This window comes from Polistes canadensis, unplaced genomic scaffold, assembly GCF_001313835.1.
Source record: "Polistes canadensis isolate GaletaPanama2010 unplaced genomic scaffold, ASM131383v1 scaffold_155, whole genome shotgun sequence".
Taxonomy (NCBI): Eukaryota; Metazoa; Arthropoda; class Insecta; order Hymenoptera; family Vespidae; genus Polistes; species Polistes canadensis.
Window position 1 is genome coordinate 272,095 of NW_014569702.1, and position 19,180 is coordinate 291,274.

The 19,180-nt window shown below is 45.0% G+C and overlaps 1 protein-coding gene across 32 annotated transcripts in view; it reads right to left on the reverse strand.

The window, feature by feature from the left end:
• The window catches only part of LOC106788838 (basement membrane-specific heparan sulfate proteoglycan core protein), a 63,395-nt gene that overhangs the window by 26,897 nt on the left and 17,318 nt on the right, over positions 1 to 19,180 (reverse strand). For 26 of the 32 annotated variants that reach the window (XR_001381947.1, XM_014752481.1, XM_014752473.1 and 23 more), the window contains 5 exons: positions 19,016 to 19,132; positions 3,407 to 3,514; positions 1,188 to 1,304; positions 685 to 798; positions 460 to 573 (listed from right to left, as the gene is read on the reverse strand). Coding sequence is in view for 31 of the 32 variants with exons in the window: in XM_014752481.1 (XP_014607967.1) it covers positions 460 to 573; positions 685 to 798; positions 1,188 to 1,304; positions 3,407 to 3,514; positions 19,016 to 19,132 (570 nt within the window). In the remaining variant the exon portion in view is untranslated. The other 6 variants (XM_014752485.1, XM_014752484.1, XM_014752486.1 and 3 more) reach the window with 6 other exon arrangements.

A 19,180-nucleotide genomic window follows, 5' to 3' on the forward strand; every position in this document is an offset into this window, starting at 1 on the left:
GATTCATTCTAAAGAGGAGAGATCTTTAGATTGTTCAAAGTTTAACGATACGGAGGAACTCTATAAAAGTTAGCCTTTTAGATCTAAAGATATGCATGCCCTTAGAAGGATCGACGAGGAGGAACTTTTTAGGTAAGGGGTCATCGCGTATCGCAAGAAGCAAGGGGTTAATCGCATGTTCTTTTACAAGGGGACATCAATTGAGGAAAAATCGTTGGGGTGTCCCCTCGTCGTAAGGGGAAACGAAATACGACGACTCTCGATCGAACGAACTTCCCCATTTACCTATTATTAATCCATCCTTCGATTCTGTGTGCGTTAACATGAAATACACGAGCATGGAAGATCCAGAGACAAGGGGGAACGTCGCGCGCCATTATCTCTCGTATAAATAGAATTCTTAGCTAGAAATATTATTCGCTAATTGGAAAAAAAAAGCCGAAGCGTCCAGTTACTCACCGCATTGATTTTCGTCCTCGCCGTTGCGACAATCGTCCATGCCGTTGCATCTCTTGTCGATGCTCAAACAGGTACCGTCGGTGCAACGGAACTGATCGCTGCTGCAAGTCGTCACTGAGAACAATTCAAAAGGAGAGAAAAACGTAAGACCGGATAAATAGTACCATTCGAATAGTACCGCCGAGAGTAGCAAACAAAAAAGTCAAATAAATATGAATAATATACCAGTGCAATTATATTCGTCGGAACGATCGTCGCAGTCTAAGCGTCCGTTACATCTTGCCATCTTGTCAACGCACGTACCGCTGTCGCATTTGAATTCGTCCTCTCGGCATCTTGCTATACGCGGCCCGGGTGTACGCGGGGTTCGTGCATTGAAAAAATATAAGCGAAAAGAAAATATACATAAATAAAACGAAATGAAAAAATAAAGTAACAAAAATACGTTAAGAAAAACAGCGACAGGGTAGTTTTGGTGTTTACGGTGCGCGTTCGAAAGCCCCTCGATTCCGTGCGCACACCACTCGCACCCCATTCGCACGCCATTCGCACGCCATTCGCACGCCATTCGCACGCCATTCAAACACTATTTTGTCATCCGCGTTGTTGCAAAGTGAGGAGCTCGCCCCTACGAGCGGAGAAGATGCAACACCTCGTCATCGTGTTTCACCTTAATTAGGCTTCTCCGAGCGGAGTACCCAAGTAGTATAGTAAATAATATCTCATACTCGTATCGATACAATTCTCTTCGTCCTTTCCGTTGGAACAATCGGCGTATCCGTCGCAGCGACGAGATAGGGCCACGCAGTAACCGGCCGAGCACTCGAATTTGTCTTCTTTGCATGCTGTAAGAATCACGAATAAAGAGAAATCTCTGCGGAAATGCGAGACAATCTACTGCGAGACAACGGATTTTTTCCTTTAACGGGAAGCGTTGATATCTACGAGATGTGATGACACACTTAACAGAGAGGAAAACGATCCCAACGAAAAGACACATGTGTTACGAACGGGTAGAAAGCGAGTACACGTTAGGACACTTTGGCGAAAAGCGAAAAGAGAGAAATGTTGTATAAAGATTCGTTTTGCAACGTTGTCGTCGTCGCCGTCGAATTGTTAATAACGAAATGGGACGTAACGTGCACGCTCACGGTCGAGAAATATTTCTTCGTCACTGTCACGTATCACATTGCGTTTTAATTTACCGCGGGAGCTTTTTTGCGAAGCGTGAAATGCAGAAATCGATGGGCAAGTAGGGTTCTCGTCCGATGCTAGGAGAAGCTAGTAGACCTTTGCACCGCACGCTCAAAGACGCGTTAACGAAAAAACCGAGATAAATGGGGGAGGTAGTAAACCGCGGATAATACAATCGCAGTCGAATAGATTTGAATGCGAGCGGGAAATATATGACTCGACTCGATTGGTAGCGCTCATGCGTTGCCAATCGAGTTTTCATTTAAAACGATTTAAAACGATTTACCGTAGCCGCGTACGTACGTGCCTCTCCATTACGAGCCATGAATTTCAATGGTTTTTTGCGGTAGGCGCGAAACGCCTGAAAAAAAGAGCTCTACGTGTTATCCTTCTGTTTTCTCCTACGTTCCTCCTTACGCGCGTTTCCTCGCGCGTTTCCTCGCGCGTTTCCTCGCGCGAATCCGAATTGGATTAAACCGGTGGAAATGTGAAATTCCTGGACAGAGCTGATGGAAAGGGCCGAGCGCGTTCGGTCGGCGCGACCGCTGCAGATTAACGTCGGATTAAAATTGTGGCCGGTTATTAGGGCGGCTTAATAAACGGGAGTAAATCTCGTTCGGCAAGGGCCCGGACGGATTTGCCCGCGCTGAAAAAAAGGGGCTGCTGCTGCTGCTTTATCTTCCTCTTTTTCTCTTTATTTTCTACTTTTTTCGGCTTGTTTTTTTGTTCATTTTGTTTTGCACCGCGACTCCCGCCAATCATCGGCTGCGAAATTGCTAACGAACCATCGAATTAAAAATGGAAAAGGAAGAGAGAGAGAGAGAGAGAGAGAGAGAAAGAAATCCAAGTATTAACTCGCGTACGTTGCCTTTTGGAAATTGGATCGATGGGGCGAGGGAAAAGTTATTTCAAATCTTGCTAGGCGATTAGGCGTTCGAGAACGCGCGCGACCGGAAGCGGTCGGGTGCCTCGACAAAAGACGCCGGAAATAATAAAGAGGTGGATCGGCGGTGGCGGCACCGAAAGTGCAACGGCCTCGACCGGGGCCACCCTTCCTTCGCCTGCACGCCATCGCCATTGTCACAGCTATTAGAATTATTGAGCAGCTCATCGTAACCTTTCTCCGCCGCATGCGAACGATCGCTAAAAGTAATGCGTCGAGCTATCTACGCTTTCCGATTACAATTAAATACGAGTGCAAAGGGTTTATCTATAATTGCTATTCGCGATCCGATGGAAATTGAATAATTGATCATTGTAGGTACTAATCGACGTCGATGAATATCGACCGTTCGGCGCAACTTGACGCGAATCTTTATCGCGCGGGTTCGAGAGTAAAAATAAACTTCTCCTAGAGAGGCGAGAAACGAGATAAGGGAAAAACAAGAATATCGTTCCAACGACTGAAATATTCGAGAGTGGAAAAGTTAGCCATTAGCTCGAACAGGTTTTGAATTCTCTAATGAGAATATGTGTGGGACGGTGGACGCCGCGGCGCACTTAGATATTCTAGCTCACCCGCTAGACGACTAGACGCCGTTGTATTTTATAAGTCGGGCGAACAGCCAGCTTAGACGAATTACGCACAAACACGTACACAACGTATAAGCAGACAATTACTCCAGTTACGTGGATAAAATGTTTTGGTTTTTTTTTTTTAAATGGACAGAGCGTTGCCAAGCAACATTTTCCATACATAGAGAAATGTTTCGATTTTCAATCGGATGCTTGTGCTCGAATGATCGATACTCACGACAATCGTACTCGTCCGATCTGTCTCGACAATCCGGAACTCCGTCGCAATGCTTGCTTCCGTCGATGCACTCTTCGTTCTTGCATTTGAACTGGTTCGAGGTGCACGCTGAAAAAAAAAAACAAGAAATTATTTCGACGGAGCGTGTTTTAAGAGGCGTCGGATGCAATTTCAAAGGAAGCGACGATAGCAATTCGATGCTATCGCGCGCGCGCGCGCGCGCGAGAGAGAGAGAGATCCCTGCCTTCGCATTTTTTCGAAACGCGTTAAATATCGATACGTGCTTGTAAACACGGACATATCGAAGGATAACCAACCTAACCCGTAGACGATAAGATTGTTCGCGAAGGGCTCCGATTTCGCTGGTTCTCTCTCTGAACGTTCGTTCGTTCGGTCGGTCGATCGGTCGGTCGATCGGTCGGTCGGTCGGTCGTTCGTTCGTTTGAAAAGCATTCGAAGCTAAATGGTGTCCGACTCGGCTCTAAAGTTACGTTGTCATTTCAAACGCGAGAGCGATCGCGTCGCAAGGGATCGACTTTCGCTCGATCGACTATGTACGTTTATACGAGAGGGAGACCAAGTTTCGCTTTTACAACCTTTTCCTCTCGACTCTTCTTTCTTTGAATGAATTATCGGCGCGACCGTCCGTTCGACGGGAGGAATATATCGGATGGTGTTTGGCTGTTGCGGCTTTGCTTGTAAAAAAAAAAAAGTACAAAGGGGTGGGACGAAAGGGCGAGACAAAGCAGGCCAGAGGAGAGTTGCGGCTAGGTGCCTGACTGAAAGGTATGCTTTGACACGAGAAACTGCGACTCGATGACGCACTCGACGCGCCGAAATGCGCGTTTAAGGCCCCCCCAACTGGAAAATACCTCCATCCAGGTCCTATTTACAAAGAGGTAAAAGTCAATCGTCGAAACGACGGTTCTCCCTTTTCCGCTAACTTCTCGGCCTCGAGACCGAACTCTTCAAAGTCCATGTTTACGATATACATTTTGATGACTCTCATTTTTTTGATCTTTCTTCAAAGTTCCCACCAACTCGGCGAGATTGCATGCGCCTCGACAACGCCGTCGCGAAAGCCGAACTTTCGGAGTTGCCGGAAAACAATTTCTCGAGAGAGTTTACGCAATAGCAATTAGCTCGACTCGATTTATTTGCCGAGAAAAAGGATTGAAAAATCACGTAATCGGGATTTTTCTTCTTCTCGTTAGTTTGTTCGTTTCGCGGTGACGTTTTATCGAACGACCTTCCATAAAGTAGCCACATTGTGTCGCCCTAAGGATTTAATTGTGCTCGGTCTTGTTAGGCCGAAGAGGGCGACTGATGTTTCGGTTGGACTAATTTACTATTACTACTCGGAGATTCTGTGTCAAGGAGCGTGAAAGGCCGACTGGAGGATCCCTCTCCGTGTATCTCTACTTTTCAGAGGTATCGTAACGAGAACATTAATATCGCGAGCAACGGGCCGCGAGCGTTTACGAGGAAGGAAATACTTTTCTCAGCCGGCGTCGCAACGTGAATTTATTTCTCGGACACCGGACGATATCTTTTTCCTCGTTCAGTGGAATCTTTCTGCTTTTTATTTTCTCTCAACGCGCCACCTTTTTATCGGATTATCAATGTACCGTGCGGAGAGCTCTCGAAAAAGATTGCGAAGAACGGGAAGATAAACTCTTTGAGGTCCGCGCTAAGATTACATCGGACGTGCTTCTCGAATATTTTCATTTACCAGTCGTCGATTCGCAAAAACGTCACAAAATGCGACCTTTGACTCTCGCTACCGAACGATAAAAAGGTCTTTTACGATTCCATGGATCGCGGACGAAAAAGGCTTTTACGTGAGAATAGGTATTATACGGACAAAGAAGAGAAACGACGTTTCAATCCTAAAGATTATTATTCCATTCGTGATAATATCTTTCTTTCTTCTATATATATATATATATATAGAGAGAGAGAGAGAGAGAGAGAGAGAGTATCATCTCCATTTTGTTTTTATTCCGTTGTAATTCGACGATCGAAAAATATGTCTAGGTCTGTAAAAATGGGTGGAGGGAAGAAGGATGTCGCGATACTCCGAGTGCTCGAGTTACGAAAGATCGCGCGGGTGAGATACGCGCGCATATATCATGACGCGAAGAAAAACGCGGTACGCTATAAAGCTGAGGATATTAGCATGACAAGCAACGAGCATCAAATTGCTGGACCTAAAAGCTGCGCGTCGGTGGAAGCTCCCTCTACTAAATCGTCCGTACCGCTTCTAATGGACTACCGAGGGAAAAACTTTTGACCTCGCCGAGTTTTTCTTCGAAGAATATTAGTCGGTTTAAACGGCAAGCATCGCAAATTGGATGTTTAGAAATAATTTTCGACAACATGGAACAAGTTATGTAAGATCTTTCGATCGGATCTAAAATAAAATGCGAATTTAGCGAGGGAAAAGGACAGACGATCGAACGAGGCGCGCGGCGACACACGGTCAACGGAATTTCCGCCGAGCGATGCCGGAGCTTGGTTAACATTATTGTCACATAAATGGTGGTGGTAATCATTTTACAAAAATTAACATCGATTTTATAAGGAAATTTGCATGAAAAATCGTGGCCCGAAGCGCGCGCGCGCGCGCGCGCGACAAAGAGCTTTGCTTAACGACGATGCGACGACGCGTAGCTTAATAAAAAATCCATGGTAGCAAAGTAACGCGACCAAAGGAAAAAAAACATGACGATCGTCTTCCTCCGAAAATTTGTCATTTGCCCGCTCTCGATCCTATGCGCCAGGGATTCCTATTCGCTGGCCGATTTGCAATTTAAACGCTACAATTAAAGACGTCCCCTCGCGAGATATCGTCGCTTAAACGGAGAGACAAAAAAATACAACGGCGCACTCGAAGTGTAAAGAAAAAAGGAAAACAAGATAATAATTATTATCGTCCCAAGCGATGGATTTTCTCGTAGAATTTTGTCTCTAAAATACATTTCATTGAAAAACTTTCAAGACTCGATCGTATTTGCGAAGCTCGCAACACTCTCGTTTCGAAAGCTGTTGCTCTATGAAGGAAGAGAAAATAAAAAAATAAAAAGTTAAAAAAAATATATGGAAATACATGCATAACGGCATAGAATTAAACTGTACAATTTATGATCGACGCAACGCGGCGTCCTACGCGCGAACGTTCTCTCGTTGTTATTGTTCCAAGCTCGCGAAATATGCCAAACGTATTTTTCCCATATTTATAGTATTTTCGTTACATAGTAGATAATTTACGAATATCATCAAACGATACACCTATAGACGCGGACATTTTGAACGGCTCTTAACAAATATCATCCGACGCGAACGTTGGATTCTCTTTTTGTTTACTTTTCGCTCGCGATACGCAATCGTCGTAGTCGTAGTCGTATCGTGTTACGGTTATCGCATCGATTCTTCTTTCGGCTTAATCCTCAAATCGCCTAAATAAATTCGCTTAATCGACTCGCATTCTTTATCGATTATCGTCAAAGAAACGATTCCTATGTTTTACCTAACATATATGTCCCGACATAGTTATATGCACGCGGAGTTAATATAAAAAAGTAGATGGATAAAAATTTAACGACGCGGCGAAAGCTCGTGGATTTTAATCACTCTGGGCGCGCATATGCGTAACGAACGAGACAACTGCTAACGAAAAAAGAGAGTTGCGCGAAATATCGATAGCTCCGAGCGAATAGCGATAGAGATAAAACAAAGCGATCGCTTCGGGTGCGCGAGTGAGTGTGTGTGTGCGCGCGCGACTCTGCGTTGAGCGACTCTGCGTTGAGCGACTCTGTGTTGAGCGACTCTGTGCGTCCACCTGCTTAAGACGAATGACCGTAATTAAAGATCACGAGTATAATCGAAAAAAAAACGGGCCATCGATAGGGGAAACCAACAGCTAATGGATGGCTTCTCGGATTATCCGCTACTTTTTTTTTTCTCATTCGATTGCAGTATAACCTAATTATATTACGCAAAAATTCAATCTCGGGGATGAAGACGTTTCCAATGAAATAATGCGAGGAAATAAGAACGACGGGGCAAGAGGAACGTTATTCCGTGCCTTCCTTCCTTCCTTCCTCCCACGAAGCATTTCTCTCCTATCATCTTGCTCTTCTCTTCTCGATAAGATAATAAACTATGGCTCCAATTTCTCCAGTCAATGTTTCGTCTCACGGAGAAATACGAAAGAGAAGATAAAATATGAGAAAAAAGAAAATCCTTTTTTAAACTCGTTCGGTAGATTCGTACATTCGAGGATATCCTATTTTCGTTGGAATGCTTTGGAGAAAGAACTCGGAGCCCTTATCCCAAAGAGAAAGGCGAGAATGTGACGTTATTAAGGTGAATAACGCGTGCCCGCCGCCCTTCTGGATCATTCGATAGCAGTGTACTCTTCCGCTTCGCACCTAGGTGTACTTTACAGGAATGCGCAATTTGGCTCAACATGCTGCCGCCCCTTTTAGACGTATTTAACTTTGCAAAACGGTATATAGGAATGTGTCATGGTTGTTGATCTTTCCACTCGTTGCAATTTTTAAATGTCCAACGCAAATCCTATGTATATCCTATGACGTCACGGTTACATACCATGCATACGCGATACAACGAGCGTTTATTTTTTTAACCAATTCTTTCGAGCGAAGAGAGAGAGAGAGAAAGAGAGAGAGAGAGAGAGAGAGAGAGCGAGAGATTACTTTGATGCCATAGACGCTGCTAATGTATAATATGTACCTATGAATAATACAATCAAACTGAGGGATCGTATACGCGCGTAACAGAAGGATGAGCGCCTTGCGTTATTTATTCGACCTCGATGCACGGCCAGATATCATCCCTTCGAAAGCTTCTATTTCCAATTTTTCAACGAAAAGATATGATTTATCGGTCATCCAAAAGAACACGAGCGCGATCGTGAAACACTGAGAATCGAGTCGACGATTAAAATATAATAATGAGAATAATCTCCATTTCTAGCCGTTGAAAGTAACATCCGAGCGCAAAGATGCAACGATAGCATGATAACGTGATACTCTGTAGAAAATGCGAGTATAAGAGTACCTGGAACGTAGATAAAGTAGCCCGTCACCCGACTCCGCGGATGCCTCGCGAGATCTTTTAATTATTCATCAAAATATCGCCCAAATCTTGTCGATAGTTTTCCTTCAGGGATAACGTAAACGGTCATTCGCAAATGCTTCGAAAAGAGAAAACGTCGATACGTAAACGTCCGTCTACCTAACGCGCACACGATCGGAAATAGTTTCTCGTTGAATAAGAGCGCGCGAGAGAGAGAGAATGAATTCTAAATACGATCCTGAAACACAACGAGCTCACGTCCATCCGCTATCAAATCGCAACGAACGAATGTAGTATATACATAGTCAACAAGAGTAGAAAGAGAGGAAAAGAGAGACGATGGGAATGAAGGTTGAAAACGATATCGCAAACGGTTATGAAATAACGATCTCTCCTACTCGCTCTCTCTCTCTCTCTCTCTCTCTCTCTTCGAGCTGGAGATACGTGACGCGTATCGAACGCGTTCTCCGAACATTTATTTATCGACGATTCGTTTTACCTAGTCGTTATTTACGGCACTCGCGGGCGAAAGGGACCTACCGTCTCGCTTCCGTTATCGCCCATCGCCCATCGCCTATCGCCCATCGCCTATCGCCCATCCAGTGTACGATCCAACGCGCGACCGGAACGCTGACCCCACCGACTCTTCGTCATCGTTACCAATTTTACAATCTCTCTCTCTCTCTCTCTCTCTCTCTCTCTCAAATTATCTAAATATCCAACTTGCTCCTCGTAATATTTTTCCTAAGGCAAAGACAACTAGCGTAAGAAGGTTAATCGAGCTCGAGTTTTGGTCGCGTTACTCATCTTAGATGAGTTATGTCATCACCCGATGTTGAGTTCATCGAGGAGAATCGAGATATAACATGGACAAAGAGTGCGTGACGTCAACCCTTTCTTCGATTATCGCGAAAGTCTACGAACACGCGTGTTTCCACTTACGCGCTCCATTTATAAGAAGCGATGACGACGGGTCGCCGTCCGTCGAATCATTTTACAGCTCGCGATCTAATGATTTTTCCGCGACGTCTCGTGGGTAGCATAACGTGGGAGGGCAATTCAATTCCGTGTCAATGCTAACAATAAGTATGCCAATTCTTATCATCTGACCAGCTGAAATGCTAATAATTTTACTATTACGCGACTTCGTTTAGCTTATCTTTTTTAGACGTGTAACATACCATACGATATACCTACTTTCGCGAAGATAAGTTCGCGTGGAAAAGTATGAATCGCTGATTAGCTTCAAGGTAATACGTTGACAAAGAATACTCGTGTCCCTGAGTTAGCACTCAAACGGTGCTAAGAATTGCGAAATAAGAATTCCCGCTCATCGGGCCGGGTCACTTTCATTGACTCAAAGACAGCATCGCGCGCGTATCTCGCTCGTAAAGCCTAAACGATGTATTTGCATGCGCAAACTCGCTTCGCTGTTAGATCCAATTGTATATAAGAGCGCGCACTGCAATGCGAATAATTTGTTTAAACAACGCGCTCGAAATCATTTCAGTTCGATGGAAAGAATCGATTTTCTATCAGAAGAGCGAAACGTCGATCAAGGGACGAGGGCGGGCGGGGGGGGAGGGGGAAAGGCCCAACGACTCGGCGTATTTTCTTGCATCGCGGATATGCATCTCTTTAATTACGAGAAGATCATCATTTGTATTAATATTCCTGTCGCGTTCGAACTTTAGATCGAAATCGCGACCTCGAGATTCCAAAGCGATGCGAACTCGTTGATGTAAAAAAATGAAGGAGAGAAGGATACAGGCGCAAATACCATAACTAATGAATGCACTTAGTCGCTATTTGTTATTATATACGTGCACATTTCGGAACGATCGATCAAACATAGGTACGCGTTTATCGGCATTCCTATCGCATCACGCAGTTTTTAATAGTTCTCCTCGATGTCTTGTATTCATCCGCTCACCATCCGGATGATTTCAATCCTTTGGCACGAGTCGCGTGTGCATATACGTACGTCGATAACGAATTAATCCTCTCTTGTTTAACACGCGCTTAAGATTCTACTCTAGAACACGATCCACTCGAGTCGGTGGATCGCCTGCCTATCTTGAAGCTCTTGGAACGAGTCCAAACCTAAGAATCTCCTAGCAGTTAACCGTTATTGTAAGCGGCAACCGACGTTTGTTTCAATATTTCTAAGACGAAACGAGAAACGTCGTCGATTTACTTTCCCTTCGAAAGCAAGCGGAAAGTTTTCAAGCAGTGGTATATATGTTCCTGGATCGATTGCATCATCGAAGAAACATCTCCAGCGCTTACACACACCCACGACGTTCGGGCGCGTGCATTAACATACATTAACCACGCTCGAGCGCGCCACGATCCAAAGGAATAATTTATCGACAAAATTAATCGATTTTCCGAATAAGAGATCGTCGATTGATTTGCTCCTCCCGCTTTTATCGTAGAAAGTAGAAAACAGAAAGGGGAGGAAGAGGCAGCTTAAAAGGCAAGGGGAAATCTAATTGCGAGGGCGCAAGAACCGCCGCCGCCGTCGCCGCGTGTGCTCTCCTCGCCAAAAGTATGTTTACTCCTTGTTCCCTGGAAAAAGGCGAAAATCCAATAATTCCCAAGAGCAAATATATCCGACCGAGGAAAAATGTCCTAGACTTGGGGATGATTTCTCTTAGAAAAAGGAAGGAAAAATTGTTTTTTCGCTTGCGAATGAAGAAAAAATAGGAGCCAGGCGCGAAAAAAAGTCGGAGCTCGTAACCTTCCGCGCGTTTCCGGTGGTGTAACAAGACGGATAGAAGAACTCGATATATCCTCGTAGGAGCCGGAAGCGGTACGTCATAGTCCGCTCCAACTTCCGCCGGTTACGCTCGGGGGTGGTGCTGCTTCTTTCTTCCCTCCTCCCGCGAATCGATATATCGAAAACGGTCGCGCCTCGACGGATCTACCAGAGACTTTCAATTTATGGCATTAATTATCGCTGCCCTTCTTCCTTTTCTTCCTATGTACGTGTACCTACCTACCTACCTACCTACCTACCTACCTACCTACCCACCTACCTACCCTTTTATTATAGATTTTTCTTCCAACCGAGGCAACTCAGCTTTTTTTGCCAGCGGTATCGAAGAAAGTACAAATTTGTCGAAATAAAAGCAAGGAATGCTGCTGCGACTGCTCGAGACACTTTTCAAAAGAGGCTACGCTCTCGAATCTTGTTGGGAAATTTTAGTTAGGGAACGAACGGTACCATTCGTTCGAGTAGAAGAGTTAATAAGACTCCTGGAATAGATCGTTAAAGGGCTTTACGATGTTGAAAATCGAATAAAGACCGGATTTGGAGGAGAAAGCTCCTTCGGAAGCGCATCGGAGAGAAACTTGCAATAAGCAATTTAGGGTAAGAATAAAACATTGCTCGCTGGTTTCGAGCTTTGTCTCGTTTGGTCGCCTAAGATTGAAATAATTACTAATCCCTTTACTTTGTGTCTCTTGGCCATTCCGAAATGAAAACTTTTCCCTCGCGCAATCGGATAAGAAGAAATTGTTTTAGCCAGTGTCGAAGCGTTACAATGGATGCCCGTCAGTCCTTTTCTCGAGCCTATCAAGCACCTTCTAAACCATAACACTACTAAACGCTTTGTATTCTCGCTTTATTCGTATCGGCGCGGAATAGGTACGCGTTTAAACCGGTATTTCCGATAAAGCTACAAACTTAAATAACGTCAATTGAAATGTTACAATGAATTTCTCCTCGGATGGAAATGGAAAGATCTAGGAGAAAAGTCATCGTCGCAGAGTCTTTCTCTCAATTATCGCCTAATGAAAAACCGAAACAACTGTGTCAATGTGGTCCGAGAGAGAAAAAAGAATACAAGTAAAAAAAAAAAAGTGACTTTTCCGCAGGCAGAGCGCATTTAATCGCCACGTCCGGATAATTCGATCGTTTAATGGGGATTTAATCGAGCCGCAATATGCATGAGATCCAACTTTTTCGTCTTATCGTTAGCCCATCAATTATTCCGAATAATCTTCGATAAATTTTCCTTCCGAAGCGAATATTTCGAATATTCTCCTCGATCGTAATCATTATGTCACCAAAAGGGAAAAAACAAATACGATTTATTATTTCGAAAGGGTGCCCTCTTCCTTGTCCCCTTGTTTGCTCGCTCTCTCCTCCGCGTCCCTCCCTCTTATTATTAAGAATAGAAGAAGAGAAAAAACTAGCGGCGAATGGTGGCCGCATTTTATCACTTTTAATATAGGTTTCAAGAATTTATGCTCTAATAAAAGCGATCTTTCGATGTTAATTATCCGCGGGGGTTGCAAACCTAGTTTTCATACCTTCGCGCCGCGCCGGTTGACCTACAAACTTTCCCAGTTTATGGTCGCTTTAAACAAAAGAAGGCGAAATGGAAAAAATGGGGAAAAACAAGAAGAAAGGAAGGAAAAAGTGAAGAACCGAGAGAAAAAATGGTAGCTAGGTCCATGGTAGGGCCCCCCGAAGAGAGAGCTCCTTTGATTTTGACCGAATTATTGCTAGCTCCCTAAGTTTGCCGCGCAACTTGTTGAGGTTGAAAATAAAAAAAAAAAAAAAAGAAAAAAAGAAAAAAAAGAAAAAGAGAAAAGTATTTGTAGGTAAACCAAACGTTGCCTTCGTTCTACGAATTCCGTATTGTTGGATTCTTGAAAAATTCAGAGGATCGGACCGCTTTGACTCGAGTACGTACTCCGTGTCCCGATGAAAAAAAGTATAATCGATTCGGTTCAACTCGTGGTTTTTGTGCGTCGAAATAACCGCGCCTATCGCGAACAGTACTACTCCTCGAAAATAGTCATTTAAACGAATAATATCCCGTTGTCCTACGTAAAATTGTCAATTCGTAGCTATACATATATTTATATATCTGTTCCGGTAACAAATTGGCGAGGATAAAACCATACCGTAGGAAATATTAATGGATCGGTTCATGAGAAATACAAAAGGCCGACTAGCCGCAACAACGTTTTATCGTTTCCTACTCTCTCGTCATTCGAACGATTCCTACCTGTAAAAGAATAACGAAGGCGCGTATAAAATGTCACGGTTTACGAGAAATCGTGCTTCGGGGCTTACTCGTCGACATCGAAGCGAGAGGGCTACTAAATTCGCTGGAAGGAAGGAGCGAGCGACTCCTCCGATGCAAAATAATATGTTAAATAGGTGGAAACGGTCGAGCTTAGTCTGCGAGCTCCGTAGATAGCAACCAAGGATAAAACTGGAAACATAATGCATGCCCTTTATTGTTTCATTTTCCAAATGATATTCACGGCCGCGCGGCCACGCAAACGGACCTCATATCCAACTTGTGCTTTTACCCGGTTGACGTTACCCCGCCCGCATTTTCTCGGTGAAAAAACATTGCGTCGTTTGCTCTTGGAAAATATACCAAGCAATTTTGGTACCTGTGTTTTTTTCTCCAAAGGAGTCTCGCGTTGCGCATAATCTCTCGAAGCTCGATCGGAATAAAAGAGATGACAAATAGGATTGAAAGTTTCTTGCCAATCCGTAGAAAATCTGTGCTCCACCCTCTTTCCCCTTTCTCTTTCCCCTTTCCCTTTCCCCTTTCTCTTTCTCTCTCGCGCAACAAGTGCCGTCGAACGCGACTATCTACCGTACTTTTTACGAATCGCGAATAAACTATTGTGAAAGAGAAATTCTTTCCCCGGGCGATAGGTATTATTTAATGAAATTCGTTCGGAGGAACGAAATCGAACGGGTTGGAAAAGGTGATTCGATTAAAAACAAGCTCGTCCTACATCTTTCCAACACAGAGGCTATTATCAAGTTGAGATTAGAAGGAAGATATAGTAATAGCTTTTCAATGTCGCAAATATCGTAAATAACGCTCGGGAGAGCAACCCAGATCGCTTACATTTGAATGAATTCGAACGACGACGAATCCCTAGGGATTACACCTCGAGCAGGAAAAATCGAAGTAAACGAAAGCTCGGCTAGACAAACGTTACCTTGGGACCCCATTCGAATCGAAAAAAGAAGCAATTTTTTGTTCCTGCCGAAAAACATTGTAATTATTTACCTCTGTAGCGTGTTCCATAAGACGGTCTCGTTTCCTGCGCGAGATTCGAAGATATCAAGGCCGATAAGAGGAGGAGGAGGAGGAGGACGATGGCGAGGAAATTCCTCAGCGGTCGTTCCATCTCGCTTCTTCCTCGATCTCCTTTTTCACGATCGTCGAGAGACTAGCGTCGAAAGAAACGCTTTCTCATTTGTTGGCCGCTCCTACTATAATCCAAAGTAACCGTTTACTCGCGGCAAACTCGCTTTATTTCAAAAAGAACGCGAATAACGATTGCAACCTTTTCCCCCGAAAGCGTTTAACGCGTGAATTATTCCTCCGTCGCGATGGACCCCCTTTGGAACTTTGCGCTTCTTTTCTTTACCCTTCCGTGTGTCTCTTTAGGTAACGGCTTTTGTTCGCGGTGGTAAAGAAAGAAAGCGCGACGGGGGTAGGTTGGGAGAACACAATGGCAGTCGCCACTCTCGTTGCGTTTTCAATTATTTTTAATTATTTTCTGAATGGCGCGCGCGGTCACCACCCTTTTTCTTTTTTCTCCAAAGTCGTTTAGTCGTTTCTCGCAACTTTGCCCCCACCCCCCAGCCCAGCCCAGCCCAGCCGTCGTCGTCGTCGGTTGCAAGAGAACAACTCGGCCCGAAAGCGACAGCCCTTTCCACGTGATTTTCAAAATCTAATCGCGAAAGCGAGTTGCTGCCCAACGGAAAATAAATCGAGAATGAAAGGAGCGAACCTGGCGGCAAGGAAGATCCGGCCGACTCGATAAAAGGAATGAACTACTAGCTGTCGCGTTGACCGAAGCTGACAGACTGCCAGAGAAACTCCTCGGCATGGACTGAAGAACGCGACCCACACCCCACCTCCTGTCAACGCGCAATGCCAAGCGTGGGAGGAGGAGGCACTTCGGATCTCCTTGTTTCCCCCCCAGTGCGCGTTACGCGCGGCGCGAGACTTTTGAAATATTGGAAAATCCGATAGCGGTTGCAAAGTATCGCATTTTCGAGTAGCAAGCAGCAGCAACGTCCGAACCGCGTTGTTTCGAAGGAATGACTGTCAAGCGTAGTAGGTGGTTTCGCAGGTAGGCACGCGCGGCCACCACAACGCGCGGCCCTTTCGCGCGCTTCCTCCCTTCGGATGGGTTCGTGCAACTTCGGCACCGGCAAATCTCGAGCAAACGAGATAAACCTTGCGGAAACTTCCTGCGCGAGTCTTCGCGTGCGTACCTATTCCTTAGCCCCAACCAAAGGATTTTGCCCTCGTCGATTGCTTATCGATAGATGTGATTAGTAGTCTCTTCATTCGGCTACTCGTTCCTCTTTTAAACGAAGATGCGACTAATTATTCGTTAAGCTCTCCATACGATAAATCGATATCTCCTCGAAGGAAAGCCGGTTTAGAAGAAAACGCTCGTTTTCTAATGGATCCCGGTGGTATTTAACTAACAAACGTCGCGGTTAGTTCAACGTCCTATCCTCCGTTGACCTACTTACCTATCCACTTTTCGATCGATCCGTTAGCGCACAAATAATTCAACTATTTCGTCGAAAAAAGATGACAAGGAAAGGAAAAAATGGGAAGAAAAGGGAAATCCAAAGGAAAAGTATGCTCGCGTCAGGTACTCGGTAGGAGTGTTAGGTTTTTCTAAAAGCGTAGGACGGGTTCGAGAGCTCGTGGAATTACACAAGTTTAAATAAAATAAGTTTGCCGCTGACCGACCGACCGACCGACCGACCGACCGACCGACCGACCGACCGACGCGCCGAGCACACAGAGTTCAGAAGTAATTGTAAGTACGTCCGACGAGCAAGGAAAGGTTGCATGTTTATTCAAAGCTATCTTATATCACATTTTCATACTAATGGACTCGCGTTCAACTGTCTGCCGAGTGTTCTTCGCCGCGGCTGACACTCTCATCCTCGTTGAGAGTGCGAGCGATCGGTTCTCGGGAGGAAGGATAAATGAAAGCTCTCGGCTCGGAAATTCGCAGCGGGCGTCTTTCGGTAGGCGACCGCGATTAAACGGATCCTCGTAAATTACAAAAAACCGAGAGTACCGCGAGAGCGAAATAACCGTCGCGTTCGTTACGAGCTCGGTGGTGCCGGTACGTTAAGGGTAACGCCTACCAATCCGCCGTTTTCCCAGCTTCGACCCTCCCCTCGCGGACCCCTCTCCACCGATATGCGTTTAATACCGACCGACCAAAAATGAATTCTACCAGGGATACCGAAAATGACCTGCTTTTCTCTCTTTCTTCCTCCCTTTCTTCTTGGCTCCTTTATTCCGAAACTCGTTATTCGAACAACAACAGCCACGCAATGCAAAATCATACACAGGGATATAAAAGGTTCGCGCTCTGACGCTGAATCGTTTGAGAGACGACGATTAGGTCCGATGGAAAAAAAAAAAAATATACGTTTTCTCTTTTAAAGGATCGATCGACTGAGCGATGCGATCGCGAAACGGCACGTTCACGCGACAACTGGATGCTACCAACGAGACTACGATTACGCTATAATATCGGATAGGAGGGACGGGCCAACGTCGATATTTACCTTTCTTTATTTGCTCGCGTCGTGTCGCAAAAACGCGACACTGAAACATTTTTCAAAGAGACGCGCTCTTTAGTATAAATATAGTCGATATTCCTACCTATTATCTCTTATGATAAGGCACCCAAACGCGTAAGGACTAAACGCAACGCGAAGCGTTGAGAGACACATCGAAGATCGTTCCTATCGGGCGATGCAGTCTCCAGGATTCGGAGAACGCCAATTTCGAGGACGACCATTTTCTACGTAACACTTTAGCCTCGGTAAACCCTAGGCCTGGCATTACCAGCTATTACCAACGCTGTCCAACTTCGCCGTCTGTTTTCGATCACTTTTGAAAAACATATCAATCGAGGTAGCCCGTATATTTGATCGAAAAACAAAGTAACGATAGGCGCACGCCTCTGCAAATAATTACATTTATATCCACTCGGATGAAACGATTATGAAATTGGGTTGAAATCACACAAACTCGAGATATAAATGAAACAAATCGATTCCAATTTATTTAGGTATCCGACTAGAGAGAGGGTACGTTTAACTTTAATAAGTAGGACGTCGAGGCTGCGAGGAGGATAGAAACACATCTAGACGTAAGTACACGCTTCTAGAGTCAAAGGACGCATCTGAATAATGTTCGAAGGGGCGGGTGCTGACATTTGTCGTGGTGGTGCCTAGCGTGCGATAACCCCACGATCCTCCTCCCATCCCTCTCTCTCTCTCTCTCTCTCTCTCTCTCTCTCTCCATCTCTTTTCATTTTGTCGTGGTTCCAGTTACCTTACCTACCCGCAACGACTCATAATTGTCCGCACTGGCATATTGCAAGACGGAAGAAGCGAGAGACACGAAAGTAGTTATGCGAATTCCTACCTACCAAAGATGGCAAGAAAGAAGGGTGGATGAGAGGGAGCGAGAAGAGGGTAGAGAACAGGTAAATCCTCCCCAGTCTAGTTCGCTGCTGAATACTTGAATATTGATTAAGCATGCATATCGCGATTACTCGGGTAAAACGTTCTTGCTTCGCAGCCACCGCCGTCGTCGCTGCCACCGCCGTCGTCGCTGCCACCAACGACGACGACAACGAAGAGCTGCGTGTCTCCGGTTATTTATTTGAAATCGTTTCTTCCTTTTATATTTTTTTCCTCCTATTGCGTTGATTTACGATCGCTCTTTCCCTTGGACTAAAATTGAATCGAGCAACTCTGGCAGATTGGTCCCGTGCTCCTTTCCGCGTTGTTGATCGCGACTAGACAAGACGAGACGAGACGAGACGAGACGAGACGAGACGAGACGAGACGAAAAGAGAAGAGAAGAGAAGAGAAGAGAAGAGAAGAGAAGAGAAGAGAAGAGAAGAGAAGAGAAGAGAAGAAAAGAAGACGAGGGTAGAAACGAAAGGAAGGAAGAGCACGAGACCGCGTTGTGCTCGTGAAATAGGAGCAGGGAAAAAGCTCTCGAGTTTTGAATATTCAGTAGGTACGTCCTGCTTGCTCGTAGACTTGCTCGTAGTTCCACCGCACCTGACCCTATTTTTATCCAAAGGGGAGAAAAAACAAGAGATAGACGACGCGCGTCTCTACGAATTACAATCCAACTTTTCGATCGACTTTTCAATGGACTTTTCAATCTTCCTTTCTATGATAGGAACAGTTGCGTCAATGATACGACGACAACATTTGTTCCGTTACGAGGCGGTTGCTCGAAAAACTCCAAATTCTCCTCGCGTTTAATCGATTTTCCCGATCTTCCCGCCGTCGATATTGCAGTATCCTTTCTCACCTTTTTCTACGTTACCTTGCTCGCTCGTCTCTAAACAAGCTCGTCCAATAGATTCTACCTTACCATCGATTCTTTCATGGTAAACTAGTTTTCTGCAAAAACTCTTTTCAAAATGTTTCCTACTCACCAGGGTAGTTGCAATCGTGTTCGTCGCTTCCGTCTTGACAATCCTCAACAAAGTTGCAACGTTGAGATTCCAGAATGCACCTCCGCACGTCGCAAGCGAATTCGCCAAACTTGCAACCTGCGAGATCGTACAAAGAACTTTTAACTAAATCCACCGTTTTCTCAT